Below are 21658 nucleotides of genomic sequence, written 5' to 3'. Positions count from 1 at the left end.
AGTCACGCCAGCCCCTGGACCCTGAAACACCCCCAATCCCCACCCCCAGTCTGTCCATCCTCAACTCAAATTCTGCTGAGTGCGCTAAACGCAACATGACATAATGCCATTCCAGAGGGATCGTGGCTAAAGCCCCTCTTTCTGGTTCTTAGGTATATAAAGAGGATGCAGCCGTTGGGCAGAAAACACCCGGGTTACTCTTATCCACTCGCTGTTTTCAACACCATTCTTTGATTGCTCTCTTCACCTGCTGGACCCTAAGCTGAGTAGCCGACATTTGAACGCCAAAGCCAAGCCAAGCTGTACCAGACCAAAACCTCTCCGCAGTCATTATGGATATTGCAATCCAGCACCCCTGGTTCAGACGCGCCCTGGGCTCCATTTACCCAGCTCGACTCTTCGACCAATTCTTTGGCGAGGGCATGTTCGATTACGACCTCTTCCCCTACACTGCCTCCACTATCAGCCCCTATTACAGACAGTCACTGTTCCGTAGCTTTTTGGATTCTTCCAACTCCGGAATGTCAGAGGTAAAAAAAAACAAAAAAACAAGCTGGAACTGTTTGTCTCGATTTACTTACAATTCTGTCTCTGCTAATACATTCCCCAGGTGAGGTCTGACAGGGAAAAGTTCACGGTCTACCTGGATGTCAAGCACTTTTCTCCTGATGAGCTGAGTGTGAAGGTTACCGACGACTACGTGGAGATCCAGGGAAAGCATGGAGAAAGACAGGTGAGTCATAGTCATTTAATTTTTTTTCTGCAAATTCGCTTGCTCTTAACACATTTGTCTTCCAGGATGACCACGGTTACATCTCCCGTGAATTTCACCGCCGCTACCGCCTCCCATCCAGCGTGGACCAATCCGCCATCACCTGCACTCTCTCTACTGATGGCCTGCTGACACTGACCGGGCCAAAGGTTAGCGGAGGGAACGAATCCGGCCGTAGTGAGCGCAACATCCCCGTCACCCGTGACGACAAGCCCAATGCTGCTGCCTCTTCCTAAAGGCTCGAGGGGTGGGCGTCGACCTCCACTCATTCTTCCTCTTTTCCCTATCAAGGACACATGGGTCCTTCCTGCTTGATTCTTTTCTTTCAAAACGATTCGTAGCATACTCTTAGAGCATCACTCGTAGTCTGGTTTGAACAAAAATGTCCCCGTGAGGATGCTGAAATGAAGGTCCTCGTGATTGTTTGGCTCGCAGGTAACATCAGACTTATTTTGTCACATATTTCTTCAAAGTTCAAAGCTCTGATTGCTTCCATTCCTGCTCAGACCCTTTGAACCTTCGACTCTCATGTCTCCAATATATCCTGTCTTTTAGTCTATGCCTTGTTCACTGGATACCTCGATACTGAGAAGTCCATGCGAAAGAAAAACCATAATAAAGCTGCAAAATTATCAGAAGGCTACTCCTGTGTCATCAATTGCCCTGAGGAATTTACGTACATTTCTTGTAATGAAACCAGAATATGCAAACTTCACATTTTATTTTATTTACTTTGCACATAACTCCAATTTGATATACATAGATGTTTCTAAATGACACTAGAACAAACAACAAGTCATAGTCACAATTCTTGAAACAGAAAAGGTTATATTTACATATCCATATACACTCATCTAACTGCTCTGGTCAATCATCTGTACCATGACTCTCCCCAAACAAGAACAGAACAGGGGAAAACAACACAGAAGAACACTGGACAAAAAAAAGAACACACCGAAAAGCATGTCACTGTTTTTTCTGTTGACCTCCTTGAACCTGGAAACACAAATGTTTTGGTTCACATTTGCTGTGGGGTTGTCATTAACTATCTGAATCCCTTTCAAAACTTAAGTTACAAACATTTACTATCTTATTTTCCTGTCCAAATTGTGCTTTTCAACCTAACAATGATAAATACTGTTAAGTTACTCATCACCTGTCAGAAATTGCACCCAATCACTTACCTGCATGAGCACCTGGAGGTCCGCCAAGGTCTGCTGAGCTAACAGTCTCAAGCTAGGCTGAACACTGGAGGCAAACCTGCTAATACGGGCCTGGAGGTCTGAATCCAGCAGAGCCGCGCCCAGGCGGGGCTGCGCTACGTCCTCCAGTAGCACTGACTGCAGGAGACGCAGGGAGTGGAGGCACACTTCCCAGGATCTATCTGTTGCATAGACAAAATATATGTAAATCAAATGGTGTTGGAGATGAAGCCTCCAAATAAATTTGTAGATCACTCCTTTAATTAGGATGACCACTGCGTGGAGTTATTTCTCGCTGTGCTTTTGTGAGTTTTCTTCAGCTTCCTCCCAAATAAAAAAAAAACAAAAAACATGGATGTTGGACTCTATAACGTCCATAAGTGTGACTGTGTGAGTAGGAATGGTTGTTAATTAATTTCATCATAGAAAGTGCATTCTGCACCATGTCCAAAGTCAGCTGAGATCGACGCCAATTGAGGAAGATCAGTACAAAATGGATGCATGGATGGATGGAAAATACTGTGACAGGGCATGAGCCGTTCATTCAGTTCACATTGAGGTGACAGCGCCATCCAGTGGTTTGACATGTTATATGAAACACCACATCCAGTGAGGAAATGCAGTGAGCCTATGACTATGTTATAGCTCTGTGAGTTGTAAACTTAAATTGGACAGCTTTATTCAGTTCATTTGACATTAACTTAACTTGTTATCCTTTTAAGATTTATTTCCTCTGACTATTTACCTTCAAGCAGAGTCCGAATAAGAGGCAGCAGTGCTGGGTTCTCAATCATGTACTTGAGCCCCTTCACACTGATACTGGCATTGTAGAGAGCCATTAGCATCAACCTGGGGAAAAACACCAGCAATAAGAAAAAACATGAACACAACACACCTTCTTAAATACTGAGGGAGAAAGAATTTGACTTATTAAAACATTTCCTCACATTTGTATTCATGTAAATTATTTGATCAACTCAGATTTATAGGCACAATAGAAAATGGTTCCACTCATGTTGTCTGTTTCCAGCAAATGGACTATTTCAGTAAATTAGCTCCTCTCTACAGTTACATCGTTATTGCAAGAAAAGCACATCAATGAGCTGGTCGCTTAAAAGAATTAAAAGAAATCAATTAAACCAATGAACCCAAATCTCCATACGTACACTTTTAGTTTGGGGAATGCACCAGGCTTCATCAGTTCTAACAGCTTTATCAGCGTGTCCAACAGATCATGTGCTGAGCCGGACAAGAAGTCCCGCCCACTGGTTACAGCCGCTATGTCTGATTGGCAGGAAGCAAATAGCAGTTACAGTATGTTTTTTTTTTTTTTTTTTTTTCAAAATACTTGTGAATGACTGGTTCTTACTTGTAATGGTTCCAGCTAGCGCCAAAACAAATTGGTACTCTTGAGTATTGTAGTCCTCAGATCGACTCTTCACATCCTCATCGAGAGTTCTCACAAAGCTCCCCAGAGTCTGAGTGGCCACCGTTAGAAAGGCCGGCAGGCTTCCCTACTCCAAAAGAATTGAATACACAAAAAGGTATACAGAAGTGCAATGAACCCCCATAGATTTGCGGTTCGCCATTTGCACAAGATCGACAATTTGTAGATTTTTTTTTTTTTTACCCATCCACCTTATTGATTGGACATATACCACTGTCAAGCCATTACGAATAACCTGATTTTGTATTTTTCTTTGATAAAAGGAAGCGTTTGCAGTCTTAAAAAAAAAAAACACTTCTTGCCATAAACTGTATATTAAAACTGTTGAAACTATGACTGAAAGTAAAATATCATTAAAATTATCTTTTGAAAAATCTTCTTGGTTCCATTTTATGCATCGAAATTATTTTTTTTAAATGACCATTTCTAAACATGTTGCTTTGTAATTCAAGTTTTTAATCATATATTTTCTGGCATTATTTGAATTTTGCAAGCTAATACTATTGACAAGCCTCTTGCATTTTGATTAATGATTTAACTATTAAATAGTCATTTATGTAACATTGGTTCATGATTCTGTACACGCTATGATTATGCTTTCCTCATTATTCTGTTTGTGATAAACGGTTCAGAGGATGGATGGATGGATGGATGGATGGATGGATGGATGGATGGATGGATGGATGGATGGATGGATGGATGGATGGATGGATGGATGGATGGCACTGGCGGTGAGGGTCTGTCCCTATTATTCGTGAATAGTGGGGATTCAGTGCACTACATAACAGTAACACACACAGATCAGTCTTACATCAGCTAGCCACTGTTTAACCATGTCTTCACTTGTAGAGCAGTTCCACAGAAGGCTGCAGACTGCAGAACCAAGACTGAAGCAGTAGTCAGCCTGTTGCTGCAACTCGGCTCCACTCTGCCAGAGTTGCTCACGTAACAGCAATTTCTCCTGCACACATAAAATAGACAGAAAAACATACATTGAGTAAATCAGTCAACAATTTAACAGATTTGATTTGAAGAGTTGCACCATTTCACAAAATGGCGGAATATAAGAAATGTATTTTTTATTTATTTTTTTTATCCTTCATAAAGATAATACTGCTCAGTGTACAGCACAGAGGCATACTGTAGTTACCTCCACTAGGGTGATTATGTTTTCATGCTATGTGTCATGGACTAAGATAACTCATAAATTGACTTACTCTATTTCCATGAATATTGTTTGTATTGACTTTTTGATGAACAATTATCAATGCATCCTTTCTCCCATATTTTATTTTTCCTTACTTTTCTACAGTGACACACTTTGTAATTTCATGTTTGAAAACTTGAAATGAATTATGTCAGTGTTAAATAACATGACTAAAAACTGTTTGTAATGACACCATGTATTTGTACTTACAAATAAAATAAAATAAATTAGATTATTCCAAGTAATGACTTTAAATAGTCAACAGTGTGGTTAAATATTAACTTAAGATTTTGGCCTAAAATCATCATTTTTGTAATCAAGTTTATGGTGTTGAATAATTTGAATTGGGCTTTATCAGTCTAATCACACACAAATCAAGCCACATGTTACTCATTTCAATAACATGAGATCACAATTTAATTTAACAATAATAACAAAAATACAATAAATTGTTTATTATTTGTGCAAGGCATACACTTTGTTATTATCCACTCTCCATTCGAATCAGAATGACTTTTGACTGTGGTTATAACTTATAGTTTGCAATCGCATAAAATTGCATTGCATGCTTAGAGACTGTATGTAAACACAAACCATCGGTGATAAAATTACACTACCGGAAAAACAAAAACAGTATTAAATGAACACCTTTCTGGAAAAAGTTCAACTGATTTGAACATTGTTATATCTGTAAAGGCAAAATAGGTGACGCATTAGATCTCATAATGGTGAAATTGTTGTTGTTGTTGTTAAACTGTTGTTAAAAATGTATCCAAATCCAGACCTTTCGCTCTCACCTCTCTCTCTCTCTGACATTCAATTTGCAACACCTCCAGTCTGGACTGAAGATGAAGACACTCCTGCTGTAAATTATCATGTTCCTGTGTAAGATGCTCTTTCACTACTCACAGACACACACAGATGAACACATGGAATAGTTACAACAATTGTCATTTTGAGTCACATCAACATTCAGTTACGTATCAGTCTCTCCACATTCACACAATAAGTCAAGTCATTTTTATTTATATCGCGCTTTCAAACAGCTTACAAATTAGCTGTCACAAAGCGCTTTATCGTCTGCTCTCCTACATTAATTTCAACACTTTTCTAGCCTTTATAACGCAACCACCATTTTACATTAGAAACATTTCATTGCACACTACCAAACAAAAACATCACAAAATGTATTAATATTTAAATAATTATATTTTTAATTCAAATACTGACTTGCTCTGTGAAATTGAATCTGTTTAATCGAACACTAAGTTAAAATACTTGCAAGAAGTTAGGACTTATATGATTCTCTGTATGAATGAATAGCAACAGGTTTATCAGATCCCTTCTGCCATCTAATTGAAATACATTTGTTTTTTCTGCCTGTCCCTATGTCATCGGCATAGATAGATGAACAAATATATATTTGTTATTAATACATAATAATTTTCTGACAAATTAAGTGATGATGTGTTCAGGGTCATATTGATGGAACTGATCTGAGTGGAATTTAGGTCAAAACCTGACCATCACAAGGCTTGTCTTTTCTCAGTAATTTGCTGGCTCATTCTTGAGAAAATTCTGCAGAAAAAGGATGGGTGGATGGATAATTCTAGCCGAGGTTCAGTATGTCTTACCTGTTTTCGTTACTCGAGTTTTGTGTAGCATGTCGATCAAATCACCATTTACAACTTTGGGCAGGAACTCTCTTAACTGCATGACCTCTGTGGTTAATTTTTCCAGGTCTCGTTTCCTCACTCGAACAAAACCATCCTGAGGAGAAGGCAATAGACATCGGGGGATTTCAGATACATAACTTGTCAAACAGAGAAAGCTCACTAGTAAAGACTTTGTCAAACATTACAGAACTTTTTTTTTTAACCATTACTATTAGACACCAACTTTCCTCTTATCCAGGTCAATCATACTAAGCTTATTTACAGTATACAGTACTTTGACAAAGCTGACTTATTCAATTTAGTCTAAAACATGACAACTAGCGAACAGGCTACACATTTTATCTACCACAGAAGGCAGAATCAACAGCAACAAAAGTCAATGTACATTATTAAAATTCCAGGGCGATTTCTCAGCATTTTCAGACAAACAGCCAAATGTGAATGACTTTTGGATTGATTTTACATCATACATTTTACCTTAGCTCCATCGCACAAGAGAAGCGATGACCCGCCAAATGCCGAAGACATGCTATGCTAGCTTCACTTTCTACGTTTATCTTCTGTTAATCCAAATTTAACGATTCCTGTCAAAGAAAGGCAGAATAGCATGACTAAAGATTTTATGATTATTATTATTATTATTATTATGATTATTATTATTATTTCAAAACGAATTAATACATGACAAAAATAATCCTCGTACCTTACCACCTGATTTTTAAAATGACTTCCTCACTCCCGTTTTCATTTCCATGTTTTCCCTTCAACCGACTGTCAGTGGCCAAACCAGTTTGGGGGAAAAAAAAATCCAGTCCGGCTTTTGTTCGTTTCCAGCGGAGTCGCGAAGCTTATCTCGACTTCCTTTGTGTTTGAATTAAATTGAAACGTGTTGAGACGGCTCCGTGTCACCAGAAAGAACCTCGGAGAGTTTTCATACTTTACTCATGTCTATAGAACGAGACTTTTCCAGCGACGATGAGGCGTTCACGAGGATGTTCCCTATCCACCGCGCTTGTCGTGATGGAGATGTTGGAGCTTTGCTGTCACTGTACCAGCATCACACTCATCTAACAACCGAGGACTCCCACTACGGTTGGACCCCCATTCACTGGGCTGCACACTGTGGACAGGTGCGGATTAACTTCAAAGTCCGTAGAAGGAGGATATTCGTGTGTTGTATCGGCTTTTTTCCACGCACACAGCGAGAGGCATGATGCGGTCGTAAAAAGTATTGTGTTCAAATTTACTGTCGACTTTTAGTGGTTTCTCTGCTATTATGTGTTAATAGTGTGAGCGAAAAAAGTCCTGATACTGTATTATATATAGTGAGTGAAAATATTTTGTTATTTGAACGTCGAACGCGACTGGTGAGCAAGTTTGTTTTTACAATAAAGTTGTGAGGTGGAAAAGAAATAGAAAAAAAAAAAAGGCTTGGAATATTTTGATTGGTTGCGAGGAAACGTCACTGAGCCAATAGTATCTTTAGGCGCCAAGGCGCACAGGAAGTGTGCCTGGTGACCGAGTTTGTTTATATTTCGTTCGCATACATACATACATACATACATACATACATACATACATACATACATACATACATACATACATAAATTTAATGTGCACTCATCAATAGTTTCAACAAACTATTTCATTCTGATTTTAAATCAACTTTTCCATAAATTTGTTTTGTATATGCAACAATGACGATACAATATGACTTCACAATCAAAATGGTCCTCGAGGGAAACCAGTACAATTGGCCCATGATAAAAATCAGTTTCACGGTCACGGTTTGAATATGTACAGAAACAGATCAGAAATATAAAGTTCTGATTAAAATATATTAAACAAATTGTAGCACATCAAACTCTTGATTGATTGATTGATTTTTTTTTATTTAATGTTTATGAACAGCCATAACATGCAGAGCAAAATAATACAGTACACGCTGTGTAATTTTTTTTTTTCCATGGTAGGTAATTCTGATATTGGTGATTTGATTGTGAATAGTTACGAGGTTTTAGGTTTGAATCATGACTCTGCGTTCCTGTGTTGAGTTCTCCCAGTGATTTTGTAGGTTTTCTTTGGGCTTTGTCCCATATTCCTAAAACATACATGTTGTTAGGTTCGCTGTAGGCTAACTTGTCCGTAATTGTGAACGCTTGTTTGTCTATATGTGCCCTATGATTGGCTGATGACCAGTCCAGTGTGTACCCTTCTTCTTGCTCAAAGTCTGCTGGGATAAGCTCCGGCTTACTTGTAACCATTATATGAGCTAACCAGTATTCCATTGTGCAGCCAGCTTTAAGTACAGTGGTGCTGGTATGTAATTTTATCCAAGAAATAATCTAAATTTGGTTGCAGCCAAACTCAATTAAATTAAGATAAACTACTGTTTTTCTGTCTCTCACCTTTGTGTTCCCTCCAATTTCTCAAAAAAACAAAACACAATTTGGCAACCATCTCATGTCAATGTTTTCATGGTTTCATGCAGTTGGAGTGTGTCATACGCTTGGTGCAGATGGGTTGCGACGTGAACACTGTGTCCAGCCGCTTCAATCAAACCCCAACACACACAGCTGCACTTGGAGGGCATCCTCGCTGTGTTTTGTGGCTATCGCAGGCCGGTGCAGATGTCAACCGGCAGGTGAGCTGTAATATTAGTCTAAATTAGAGCTGTCAAACGATTACATTTTTTTAATCAGATTAATCACATCTTGAAATTTTGATTAATCACGATTAATCGCTTAATTAAAAAGGCTTTTTATCAACATTTTATGTCCGCCAAATTTAAAAAGCACCTCTTACGTGTTAATTTGTTCGGCATTTAATGTTAAGAGGAGGTCTCATCCTCCTCTTTTTCTAATCAGTTAATTACTTGCATATTTTAAAGTGGAAAAAATGACCCCAATAGTTTGACATGAACAAATATTCTGAATGTCACATGCAAACATTTATTAAATGCTTTACTTTAATGCATATTATGTTTATTGTTCAAACACAACCTGTGCTACCTTTAACGTAGCCATCAGCTGTCAAGCTAAATGATTACTTGCAGTCAAAGTTAATAGTGTGATTAATCTGCGTTAATATATGATTAATGCGATAATTTTTTGTGATTAATTAATTATTTAACGCTTTAACTTTGACAGCACTACTCTAAATGTAAATTAAGTTAGTCTTACGAGTATGGAAACCCATTTGAGCATTTAGTTAATGTCATATACTACCGTACTACCCTCTTTGGTTAGTAAGACAATTAATTCCACACACTACTAGAACAACTATATCTTTCTAGGAACCTTTTTTTTCCCACTACTGCATGACATTTTGGCGCAGTGTGTGTTATTGTTGGGAATTGTGTAAATTAATACAATTTAATGGAACTAATTTTAGAATTAAGATTGTAAATGCACTGCAGGTCTGTGCTTCTGATAGTGTTTAGGCCAGCTGAGAAGATCTTGCTTATAGAAAGCTGTTTCAATTAGATATACTAGTTGATATACAGCTTGAGGTCCATAGATACACTATGCTATTTGACCTCACTAGTAGGACGACTTTGGCATACTAGGACAACGACATGGTACTGCAGGCAAAACTATGCACTAGTTGAGCAATGCATGTAGTATGACCAGTGACATAAAATCCTACTAGTCAACATGTAACACTAGTGCACATTTTTGACTCACTAGTGACATGAACTTATTATACTAGTGGACCCTAGTTTTTCTATTTGTGCCGACAGTAGCAGAAGCCAGCAGCAGTGGGGGGGAATTACTAGCAGACAGCAGTTATGTCTACTAGTGTTCTCTAGTCATTCTACACACGTTCAGAAATGTTTTATAAAGGTAAAAAGAACATTACCAGTAAGACAGTACTTCTGTTAGTCATTCTAGAAATGTGGTAACTAAGTGTGGTAACAACAAAGAGCGTAAGAGTGACTTCAAGTTGGATATCAATGTTCAAACTGCTTACCACACACTATTACAACTACTACTGATTTGGGCCCAGCTGCTATGGAGTTGTTTTTAGGCCGATTCCGATATTTGGCATATTAAAATGACAACAACTGATTAATCAGATGAATGATTTAAAAATATATCTATAATGAATAAAATAACTTTTTTTTTTTTTGGTCCCTTAATTCTTAAAACAATAAATATATTAATTAAAGGCAGAACATTTGACTCTTCTCCAATACTTTGTCCTTAGTGTTTGTTTAACTTACCAACAGAGAGAAAAATATTTGGAGAGGGGTATGTGTGAACATCATAATCTTCGTCTGATGTTTAATGTGTTTAAAAGATATATATAGAATAATAATAATAAATAAATATTTGCCAATTAGTCGCCAGGCTGATTTAATCGGCCGGGCGCTAGTACAAATACCACTATGTGTGATAATATTTATTATGTTAAGGTTGGGATGTAGTGGTATCGACATTAATGATATTAATTTTAATATGATATTAATATTTCTAGTTTGCATGTGTTTTCAGGATTTTGTAGGAGAGGCTCCGATCCACAAGGCTGCCAGGGCAGCTTCCATGGAGTGCATCCAAGTTCTGCTGATAGCTGGTGCTAAACTACAGTAAGTAACTTCTAATCAGAAATCATGACCACCACACCTTGGCTTTGCATAGACAACGGAACCTTAAAGGTTGAACTCAAACTATTCTAGGGCACTTGTCAACCTGTCTAAGGTTTAACTTGTGAATAAAATGTTCCCATAGAAAATAATGCAAATACAATGGTACATTGACTTGTGAGTTTAAACGTGTTCCATGGCCAAGTTTGTAACCTACTTTACTCATACATGCATACTGTATATAAAATGTTTTCCCTTTTAAATGAATTGCAGTGGGTTGTAAAATGTAAAGTTAAAAGCATAAAAATTAACACATAATGTAAAAACTGTTTTTTTATGAAAAATAAAGCTCAAAGTCACATATATATAAAGTAGTGTCCATGTGTTGTGTACTGTTACAAATTATTATGCAAATGTTTTTTTCTATTATTTCTAGTCTATGGCAAAAGGAAATCAGCATAAAGTTAAAGTCATCAATTATAAGAGAATAATTTTAATGTTTTTAAACAAGCCTCCCAATGATAGTTGTTTTGGGGTTTTGTTTTGTTTTTTCCCCCGAAATAAAAATGTAGAATTTGTTCAAATAGGCGTCATCATTGGGAGGTTTGTGGAAAAAAAAAATCAAATTATTCTCTAGCAGTTGATGACATGAAAATGATGCTGAGGTCCATTTGCATACAGCCTTTTTATAAAAATCTGCGACAAACATCTTTTGCATAGTAATTTGGAACACTGTGTATTAGGCATGGGCTAGTGAGTGAGTCAGCTGCGTTTCTGGCTTCTGTAGGCCATTTCGATCACAGTTCAGTGTGAGCTTCTTGTCCATGCTCTTTGCAAGTGTATTAATTTTGCATTATCGCTTCCCTATTATTTTTATTTCACTGAAAGGGGTGGCGTGAAGCTAGCTCATAAATGAAAGCAAAAATTTAACCAAGCAACAACACACAACTCGAAAAACTACAGACACCAATTACCAACACATGACCAAGTGGTGTTTCGCTTTCCATTCACTTATCTTCACTTACTGTCCAGCTTGAGGAACAGCAGCGGGCAGACCGCAGCTGACCTCGCACGCACTCACGGCTCCGACGACTGCCTCCGCCTCATCGCCAACTTGCAAGAGCACCTGCTGCAGCTAAGTGAGCTCCAGGGCAATGGAGAAAGAAACGTGAACAGCCCCGTCCGTGGTCCTGGTCTGCTCTGTAGGAAAAGGCTACAGTCTACTTTTGAGAACAGTCAAATGAAGAAGGCAAGGAGAGGTAACTATGACTAGCTTTACTTTTATTAGCAGCATAGGTGGACCTTTATTTGACCTCTAATTGTGGATGTTGTCTTGCAGAAGTGTCACTGCAGATGCCACATTCCGAACTTGAGGACAGCATGGAATCCAACTGTGGAAGTGAGTTGACCACATAACTTTATTGGTTTAAAGGTTTTGAGGTCACCCAACACCACCCATGTTATACATGTAAAATAAATATTGGAAGTTTATCAGCATTTTTTTTTTCTTAAGAATTTGAGGGGATTATTTTTCTATTCAAATGCACGGGGCAGCCCGGTCCCCATCTCCTGCGATCAGCGGGTGTCAACTGTACTACAAATAATTGTAATTAAGAAGTAATCTTTGGACTAATTAAGTGAAATTGGAAACTTCAACATAGTGTTGGGTTAGGTTGCAGCTCCATGTTTTCTGGAGTGCATGAAAGTAAAAGGGATGTGGTACAAAACATGAACTGCATGGCAATGTTCACTGTGTGGAGTGACATCACTTAATTAAATTTTAGGTCATGTACTCCCCCCCCGACCAGATATTGCTGCCGGCATGGACAGCGTACATCCACCCTCTCCTGTTGACCACGATGACAACGAACCGATGAAAGGCATTCCCGCCTGCGACGAAATTTCCACACGGTTGTCTTGGCAGCAGGGTGGTTCGCCATCCAGTCACGACAACTCAGCTGACCTGTGCGGCTCACTGCATCTGACAGGAAGTCCCAATGGCTGCGTGTCCCATCGGCCAGAGTTAGAGAACCTACTAGGAGCTGATTACGGTGAATTTCTACTTTATGGACATTATCACGGCTATGGGGACACAGCAGAGGAGTTGTCTGACAGAGGCTACATTGGACACAAGTCCTCTCAAAATGTGGAAGATGCCATGCATCTGTGCCAGGACGCGTAAGCCACAGGCCTTTTTCTATAGTTTCTCATTTCCCCAAATTGCCAGAGTCACATAAAATCTGTTCATGATAGTGATTTTTATTTTTTTATTTTTTTTAGGGGGGTGTAGGTGACACATTTTAGTAATGTGCTGTTGGTGCTGCATCTGACTCAGTGAAATTTACGACAAACTGCAAACTGGTGGCCATACACTGTCACTATACATCACATGCTTATGATGAGATAAAAAAAATGTAATGGTTGGAAATCACTCTTATGGAATACCAAGCAGATATTTCCTCTTTTCCTATTACTCAGTGTAAACGTTTTGCATTTTTGTAAAGAAATGAGCACGGAAACTAGTGACTTTGTCAGGGTTAGCTTTCAAATGTGTAATAGGTGCATTTTCATGTTACTTCAAATACACGCCCCAGTTTTTTTTTTTTTTTTTTTTTTTGTTTCCTCTTGTACGCAGGTGCAAGCGAGGTATCTGATTGGATTGCCGCTACGTTATTTCAACTAATTTGATGTTAGCCTGAGAAAAGTATTGGTTCATCTGACAAGAATGTGAGCCACTTTGCATTCTTTAGTTATGTTTGAATTGCGCTATGCAGCTAAATATTTAGCATAAACCTTTTTTTTTTGTTGCTTCCCTGTCAACATTCTCACCATCAAAAATAAAAATTTGTAAAATACTCACTGGAGATGCATCAAGTGTCAACTGATTGTAAAACAGATTCTCATAACCATAGAGTGTAAATAATTTTATTAGTAATCGTATATGTCCTATTGAAAAGGTTCTAACTTAAGTAAAAATACATCTTGTATACCACCTAACCTGATCAGGGGTGAGGGGACCCGGCGCCTATTCCATCTGACATCAAGCGATAGGTCAACAACCCCCTTAACTGGGTGCCAGTCAATCGCAGAGGCGAGAAAGAGATAACCATTCATGCTCACGTTCACACAAAACACTATAGGAACTGAAATCACACTTGGGCCAGGATAGTGAACGGTGACATGGAAGTACAATCATCTTCCTAAATCCTGCTTGATTGTTTTCTGCAGACTAGCTATGCTGGCATCCAGAGCTGCCAATCCGTCTCGGAACGCCACCTCATCTCTCGTGTCAAAGGTTGACATTGACCTCATACTGCAGTCGGGCGACAGAGTATCTTTGCCCTCAGAAAGGAACGAGTCAAACAGCCGCTGCCGCTCTTTTTCAGTCTGCTGCTCTGATAATTGTACTCCCGGGAAACTGTCGCTCGGTGTCTGACTGTGATGATGGTATGGATGAGATGGTGATTTTTCGAGCAGGGTCATTTTCGCTTCATCTGGTGTTTTCTCCTCCCTCTCTGCAGCCATGTGTACATTACCACCGACGTACGAGGCCTCCGGTTGGCCCAGGGTCATCAGGTATTTTGTGATGTGTTCAGTGCCACTGATCTGGTCATCATTTAGCTCGAGTGCCTCGTCAGACATTCCATTCTCAGATGCGTTGACACTCCTAAAAATTCTAAAACAGAGGAAGGCAAATTAAGCTTTGATAACAAGTTTAATAGCAAACTTGAGTATACAGTACACCGAGACCAACCTCCTGAGATGTATCTGTTCCAGTCTTTGTTGGGCAAGTGAGGCCACTCCACTCTTTACTTGTTCACTGTGGACAAATTTGGCTCTCATGGTCTCCAAATCTGCACATACAGACACATAGAACAGTCTTGACACTGCACATAATCAATATGTTGTTGCTTATGCCTATGTGGGACACTACTTTGATGTGAGAACATTATGTGCATTGGAAATTTGTTTGAAATACTGTATTCTGCACAATTCTGCAGAATTCCAAACAGTCCCATGGTTGTTGATAATCACGTGTGTTTAAAAAATAAATAAATAAATAAAAAATAATGATAAAAAACTTATCCAAGTAGTGTTGCTGTTCAACTCCAAAACAAAAAGCAGGTCAGCAAGTAGATGCACAAGAGTCAACCTGATTTCAGCAGCGCATTTTCAGCCTCTCTGTCGCATAGATGTTTCTTTGTGTCCAGGAGAGATTTCCGCACTTCGGCAAGAACAACTTGAAGCTCCTGCAGTCTGGCTTGAGTGTCGGCAAGATCTTCTGGAAGATTAAGCACTAAGGAAAAAGCATTTGCCTTTAGTAATTTTAAATACACAAGCATTTTCCCACAATATCAAACAGTTGTCATGTATCATCAAAATAGCCCAAGGATAGATGATTACAGTGAATTCTTTATTGCAGGGGTACATTCCACAGGCCCACCCACAATGTGAACTACAGTACAGTAAAGCAAAACCAGAAAAATGCTTGAACATGCCAGGCATGTTGCTGCACAATGCTGAAGGTGCACAACTCTGTGTATTGTAAAACCCCAAACAATACGAGGATCCTTGTAAGGATTTATTTAAATTGGACATCATATGAATTAAAATGGGCAGGAACAGAAAACTTACCTTGCGAGTTACACAGGAGTTCTGTGTTTTGTTGTCTCTCTTTCTCCTTTAACTGCTTGTTCAGAAACGCCACTCGTCTAAAATAAAGACATGCATTAACATGATGGTGCCCCTCGATGCAACCACTTCTAACCTTTTGCCGTACCTGTGAAGCTGAGCGTTCAGGTTTTGCAAAGTCTGCAGGTCTGCAGACTTCTCAGGGGCGAGACCGCTGGAGTTTAACTGTGGTGAGGATACCGTCATCTCCAGAAGACTGAGCAGCTTCTCTGCAATACTACCTGCGCAACCAAAACAGCAACGAATGGAGATAGAAGCATTCATATTGTTATGATCTGATTACTGACTGATCATGAAGTGCTAATTATTTAGCTCCAAGCAACAGCTCGTGGCCTCCCTGGGGCTTCAGGAACTAATTTCAGAACTTTGCAGGGGGCTCAGTATTTCTCTTAGCACTCAATAAAGTAAAAGACAAAGAAAACATACCTTTTTCAGCTATCAAAGTCTTGAGCTCTCCCAGAAGATACTGGACAGTCCTTAGTTTTCCAGCACTAATGTCCTCCCCACGTGTGTCATAATGGCTATCATACGGCTGACCGGGATCATACTTTGTGTCGTAGGCCTGCGCCCTCAAACGCATCTCACATTGGGTGTCTGTGTCTTTCACAGGCACAGAATCAACATCCTCGCGATTAAAGGAGGCCCTGTGGTAAATGGCAACTGACTGGCAGTCCGTCTGGGCATGAAGCCGTTGACTTGAGGGGTGGGTGGAGTGGAGAGCAGAATCAGACTGGGTCACAGAGAGGAGGACGGAGGTCAAGGGCTGGGAGGGGACGGAATCGTGAAGAGGTTGAGATGGCCGCAGTGATGGAAGTAAGTGAGACTGTTGGAGGGTGTGTGCCTTCTTCACTCCCGACGAAGATGGAGGACATTTTGCTCTTGGAACTTGATTAGAACAGTGTTCTGAAGGTGGAATAATTCAAATGTAAACGCCATCAGATCAATACAGAAAAAGAAAAAAAAGAAAGAAAAAAAAAACACTGTTTCAGGTGTAAACTACTTTGAATGATATCTCAGATTATATTAACAGTTTATACTGCAAAACCAACAGCAAGTCAATTTTTAAGTTGAACAAAAATTAATCTGAAGACAACGGTTAACAATTCAAAATGCTTTGCAATGTGTCAAATCCACGCATTGATGCATTTAGCCGTCTTTCTAAAATGCCGGAAACCAATCTGCGTTATAGCCATATTCAAATATTGCTAGCAGTTTTAAAAATTGGGTCTTAATTTTAATGTTATTTTCTTTAACCCATCCACTGACAGCCATTTTAGAACATTTTACATTTTTCAATACCCACACAATATTGAGGTCTATGATTATATATTCTGAATCTATCAAATGACCGAATAGGCTCTCTTCTTTTTGCATTTTTCCATTCTTTTATAATCAACAGTAGAAAAAAAAAGTAGGTAGCCATTTCTCCCATGAAATCTCCAACTGTCCTATCTAAAATGGGGCAATGATGTCATGTACTGGTGGTTTTGCATCAGTTGTTTCCAAGTTTAAAATTTATAGTGGAGCAGAATCAGATGCTCCCCTACCCATCCTCGTTGAAAAAAACAAAAACAAAATTTAATTCATTAGAGTTCTATCTCTGTCAAATACATAAAACAAAAACTATATGAGTGATGACAACCAGTCAATAATGAGTACATTTTCAGGGTACTACCTGTCTTTGGAGGGTGCTTTTTGCTGGTCTTTGTCCACTGTCTGGTGGATGATTTTTGTTTGGCAGCACCCCCATTCATTGCTCTGGGAGGTATTGTCAAGGGTTCTAAGCACAGGCACATAAACAGAAAGTTACATTGCAGCACCAATTATTTCTGTAGTACTAGCTCTTAAAAAGCTGACTTTGATGACAAGAAAGCACTCTGACCTTCCTTGTCCACCTGAAGCATGCCAGAGAGCAAAACTGCACAGCGATCCAGCCCTGAGTGCAGGCTGGCAACCTTCGACAAAAGTGTGGGATGTTTTCACAATAATTTACAATTTTTGTACTTTGTTGCAAACTGGCATCTTGGATTGATTATTATCAGTGGATGGATGGCATTAGGGAATATTAATATACTACTATTAATGATAAATATATATAAAAATCAGTACCTTTCTTACCTAATGTTCTGAAACTCACAGCACACATCACCAATCCCTCAAAACGCACCTCTTCCAAGGGCGGTGGCGTTAAGTAACAAAGTACAAATACTTTTTTTTTTTTTTTAATAAACTGTTCTCAGGTATCTGTGCATATATTGTCTATTTCTTTTTTTATGCCTTTATATTTCCTCATTTGAAAACTAATTTATCTGTACTTTCTACTCCTCTATCAAAATAGCCTTTTTTCCAACATCCACCAATGATAACGCTACAAAAAGAAAAACTCAAATAGAGAGTGGTAAACTCAACAGCATATTAAGATCTTGGTTTACTACATACAAGTAAGGTTTTTCAGATGCTGTTGCCATTAGTAATTTTGCATGGTTTGTTAATCAGTTCACAACATCAGCAAAACTAAGCGAACACATTGTTTTGATAGCATAAAAGTCGAGTGAACACTAGCTAGTTTCTAGGGGTGTTAAAAAAATAAATAAATCGATTCGGCAATATATCGCAATACTACAGCACGCAATTCTCAAATCGATTCAATAGGCAGCCGAATCGATTTTTTTTAACATCCATTTTTGATGAAAAAATATTCAACAAAACATCTAACTTTCACACCTTAAAGGGATCGTTCGGATTTTTTTTACATGAATCTCAATTTCATCCTCACCTCCAGTGTGTGCGATCAGCACTGACTTACCCCTGACAGCGTTCTGTGACACGAGTTCTGGTCCGGTGTTGGACAAGAGGAAAATAGTCCAGCAAGTTGGCTGTGGTGACGGAAATAAAAGCGTTTTTCTTCTAAAAACACTTTGTGTTCAAAAGAGTGATACATTTACATCACAAATTCTCTTTCCTGAAAAAAAGTCAGACGCCATTACCGCCAGCCACTACTTTTCTGTTCGTTCGTATCACTGCGCGTCGCCCTGTAGACAGTGAATTGACGCACTGCTGCCAGCTGATCCTTCCGCAAGAAGTTGTTTGTCTTTTTAAAGGCGGAAGGATCAGCTAGCTGGCTGAAGTGCGTAAGTCAGTGCTGATCGCACACACTGGAGGTGAGGATGAAATTGAGATTCATGTCAAAAAATCCGAACGATCCCTTTAAGCATGGAAGAATGTTATATTAATGGAACATTAAGCCTTAATATTTTATTTCAATGCTGTTCTAACATGAAAAAGGTTACAACCGGTTTGTTAAATACAGTGGCTCAGTTATAACACTGAAGTTTGAGATCAATAAATAATTGATTTTCATACAAATCTTACAGTGTACATGTAAAAGTTTACTGAATGCTATTTTTTAAATTGAGTAAAAAAAAATCGTAACAATCGACTTCTAAATTCATATCCGGATTAATCGGTATCGAATCGAATCGTGACCTATGAATCGTGATACGGATCGAATCGTCAGGTACTAGGCAATTCACACCCCTACTAGTTCCTAATACCATACAACGCGATTCTTCTTCTGGGTGTGATCATACTGTAAGTAAATTAAAGAGGAAAAATATTTTGGAGAAGTTATTTGTTTTGTTATCGAATATCTATTGTATATAATTGACTAATAATTCTGTTTACTTTTGACTTGCATTATATACACATACTTTTATACTTATGTATTTACATTTAATAAATAACTAATGTTAGGAGACTTTTTTTTTAAGTTATTGTACGTCTACTTAAGTGCAGTGTGTACTTTTCCCCCCTTCAGATTGATTTTTAAAAACTGCTCCTAGTTATCAAGAAAATTGTTATATAAAACCACCATCACTGACCACTAACATCCATCTTGTGTGCTACATTTTGTTCACCTCGTCTTGGGGGTCTGTGGAATACAAAGAGTATGCCGGTTCTTTTCTTCCTGGAAAGGTGGGTCTGCTCATATAATAGGAAAAAAAAAAAAAAATCGGTGTATTTCCAAAACAGGAAGCATGCTGTGTATAGAAGAATAGTGTAACACATGCAATACAAAAAGAGTGAACTTGCCGTTTCCTGGCCTGGTGAACCTTGGCTCCTCCACCTGTCAGCCTTCCAGATGTTAATACCTGTCAATCACAAGTTTGGTGTTTCAATTCATTAAATTCACTCATTTCACACTTATTCTGTTCAAGGTCACACAGGGAAGCTTGTGTCTGTCCCAGCTACATAACATGAGGTAATATACCAGAACAGAATGATTACATTTCAATCAGATTTAGATTGTTTTCCCAATTGTTTTTTGTTTTGTTTTTTCAGTATTTTAAAAAGTTCTAATGTAACCCTCACACCACCACCCATGTTGTACATGTAAAATGAATTTTGAAGGTTTATCAGTATTTTTATTTTTTAAACAAGTTTGTGCCTGTCCCAGCTAGGTGACAAGTACATCAGACCAGAGTTATTACGTGTCAATCACCGCGCTGAGTTAATGAAGCATTGACCTTCAATAAAGTTGGCTATCACATCAGGGCTGTTGCTTAAGAAGCAGACAATCATTCAAAATAACATTCGCACCTGTGGGCAATTTTGAGATTTCTGTTAACTCATTTATTAATTTTAGATTAGATTTGCACTGCAAATCAAAGTGCTCAATTCCCATACATATACATTGCAAGTGGCACATATCCGATATGAGTATAAACATTCAGAATAATCAGATTAAAAAATAAAAATTAAGAATCAAGCTCGTTTTTTATGTACACCCGTTCACTAAATGTATTCCTGTATGCATGTGCGTGTGTTTGTGTGTCAATAAGTGAATTCGAAGCATTAACTTCGTGCACTTTGTTGGTTGTCGCTCTATCAGGTTCATCTGGACAGGTCTGCCACATCCAATATGGCGGACTCGCTGACGTATTACAACTACGGGCCAGTCGGTTCGCCGCGAACCTCTTTCAAACAACCGTTTCCTTGCATTCTAAAAAAAAGTCCACAACTAAAACGAGTTGCACATAGTATCGTTACCACATAGCGTTGGGGTTCTGGGTATGGTTTGTTCACAGATAGGTGGGCTTAAAGAGCCAATTTAATCCAAGTTTAACGGAAGTAACACACATCAGACCAAAACAAAACAAAAAACAGCGAAAGTAATCGAAATCGTGCCCGTAAACGTAGTCAAATGTCTAACCTTTCGTTTCATACTTCCTTTCATTGCTGAGAATCTTAACCAGCAAAAAGCCAACCTCTGCCGCTCCTTTAATGTTGGTACTGTGCAATCTTACAGCGCGAACGTAGCGTCTTTATTTGGAAGTATTCTTCTTCTGGTCGTTTTAATTTGTGGCGGGTGGCAAGAACCTACCAAAGTTATACGGTGCACTACCGCCACCTGCTGGAGCGGGGACCAACGTCACTACAGTACAGTTGCATAAAATATATATACATAAATACATATATATATACATAAAATAACATTTTTATTACTTTCAAAACTATTTTCTTGTTTGCACTTATATTCTATGTTTAAATAATTTAACAGTCTACCTTAACTTTTCTAAATAAGGTGCCCTCTTGATTACTCAACTGTCCAAGAACAGTACACCTAATTTGTGGCCATAAATTCCTATGTGTACCTAAAAGTCCGTAATTTGGAGAAAAAAAAAGAAAGAAAAAAAGAAAGAAAGAAAGAAAGAAAGAAAGAAAGAAAGAAAGAAAGAAAGAAAGAAAGAAAGAAAGAAAGAAAGAAAGAAAGAAAGAAAGAAAGAAAGAAAGAAAGAAAGAAAGAAAGAAAGAAAGTAAGAAGTCCCTTACCCCCAGCGCCCAGAGAAATCCACCCAGCGAACACTGGCAACTAAACTTATGAAATAAATGCTTAAACTGTAGCGAGTAGGACGGGAGTCGGAGGCGGAGTGTTGAAGCCCGGAGCCAAAGACTGGCGTTTTATTGACATCAGCTTCTCAGTGTTTAACAGCAACAACAACTCACTCTGCGCGAGGCTCACAGACCTACTAACATTTCGTCCTTTTATCCTTTCATCCTATCACTACAAAACATTG

At 38.6% G+C, this 21658-nt stretch overlaps 4 protein-coding genes across 12 annotated transcripts; 2 read left to right on the top strand and 2 right to left on the bottom strand.

The window, feature by feature from the left end:
- The first annotated feature begins 171 nt into the window (after positions 1–171).
- On the top strand, positions 172–1404 carry cryaa (crystallin, alpha A). Its single transcript, XM_077514466.1, has 3 exons — positions 172–530; positions 611–733; positions 799–1404. Exons 1-3 carry the CDS (start codon positions 333–335, stop codon positions 1006–1008), a joined length of 531 nt encoding a protein of 176 aa, XP_077370592.1. The 5' UTR covers positions 172–332; the 3' UTR covers positions 1009–1404.
- A 74-nt stretch (positions 1405–1478) lies between these two features.
- On the bottom strand, positions 1479–7665 carry hsf2bp (heat shock transcription factor 2 binding protein). 6 transcript variants are annotated; one of them, XM_077514463.1, is made up of 10 exons: positions 7008–7665; positions 6782–6888; positions 6263–6398; positions 5426–5532; positions 4233–4382; positions 3344–3488; positions 3141–3258; positions 2720–2823; positions 1957–2156; positions 1479–1768 (listed from the first exon to the last, which is right to left on the bottom strand). In XM_077514463.1, exons 2-10 carry the CDS (start codon positions 6830–6832, stop codon positions 1739–1741), a joined length of 1041 nt encoding a protein of 346 aa, XP_077370589.1. In that variant the 5' UTR covers positions 6833–6888; positions 7008–7665; the 3' UTR covers positions 1479–1738. The 6 variants fall into 6 exon arrangements, with proteins under 6 accessions (XP_077370589.1, XP_077370587.1, XP_077370586.1 ...); XM_077514461.1 differs by lacking the exon at positions 1479–1768 and having other exon boundaries at positions 1818–2156; positions 7008–7165; positions 7242–7665; XM_077514460.1 differs by lacking the exon at positions 1479–1768 and having other exon boundaries at positions 1818–2156.
- Positions 7143–13751, top strand: LOC144014509 (ankyrin repeat domain-containing protein 10-like). 3 transcript variants are annotated; one of them, XM_077514457.1, is made up of 6 exons: positions 7143–7434; positions 8796–8948; positions 10801–10892; positions 11922–12148; positions 12229–12288; positions 12698–13751. In XM_077514457.1, the coding sequence occupies exons 1-6, from the start codon at positions 7249–7251 to the stop codon at positions 13069–13071; spliced, it is 1092 nt and encodes a 363-aa protein (XP_077370583.1). In that variant the 5' UTR covers positions 7143–7248; the 3' UTR covers positions 13072–13751. The 3 variants fall into 3 exon arrangements, with proteins under 3 accessions (XP_077370583.1, XP_077370582.1, XP_077370584.1); XM_077514456.1 differs by having other exon boundaries at positions 12674–13751; XM_077514458.1 differs by lacking the exon at positions 7143–7434 and adding an exon at positions 7512–7671 and having other exon boundaries at positions 12674–13751.
- A 47-nt stretch (positions 13752–13798) lies between these two features.
- On the bottom strand, positions 13799–21571 carry ccdc14 (coiled-coil domain containing 14). 2 transcript variants are annotated; one of them, XM_077514455.1, is made up of 11 exons: positions 21414–21571; positions 19674–19732; positions 19499–19562; positions 17464–17536; positions 17257–17361; positions 16008–16484; positions 15670–15802; positions 15525–15601; positions 15043–15186; positions 14644–14743; positions 13799–14565 (listed from the first exon to the last, which is right to left on the bottom strand). In XM_077514455.1, exons 4-11 carry the CDS (start codon positions 17483–17485, stop codon positions 14082–14084), a joined length of 1542 nt encoding a protein of 513 aa, XP_077370581.1. In that variant the 5' UTR covers positions 17486–17536; positions 19499–19562; positions 19674–19732; positions 21414–21571; the 3' UTR covers positions 13799–14081. The 2 variants fall into 2 exon arrangements, with proteins under 2 accessions (XP_077370581.1, XP_077370580.1); XM_077514454.1 differs by lacking the exon at positions 21414–21571 and adding an exon at positions 20794–20951.
- Between the last annotated feature and the right edge of the window lie 87 nt (positions 21572–21658).

Source organism: Festucalex cinctus, chromosome 2 (genome assembly GCF_051991245.1).
Source record: "Festucalex cinctus isolate MCC-2025b chromosome 2, RoL_Fcin_1.0, whole genome shotgun sequence".
Taxonomy (NCBI): Eukaryota; Metazoa; Chordata; class Actinopteri; order Syngnathiformes; family Syngnathidae; genus Festucalex; species Festucalex cinctus.
This window is presented reverse-complemented; position numbering and strand designations above follow the sequence as displayed.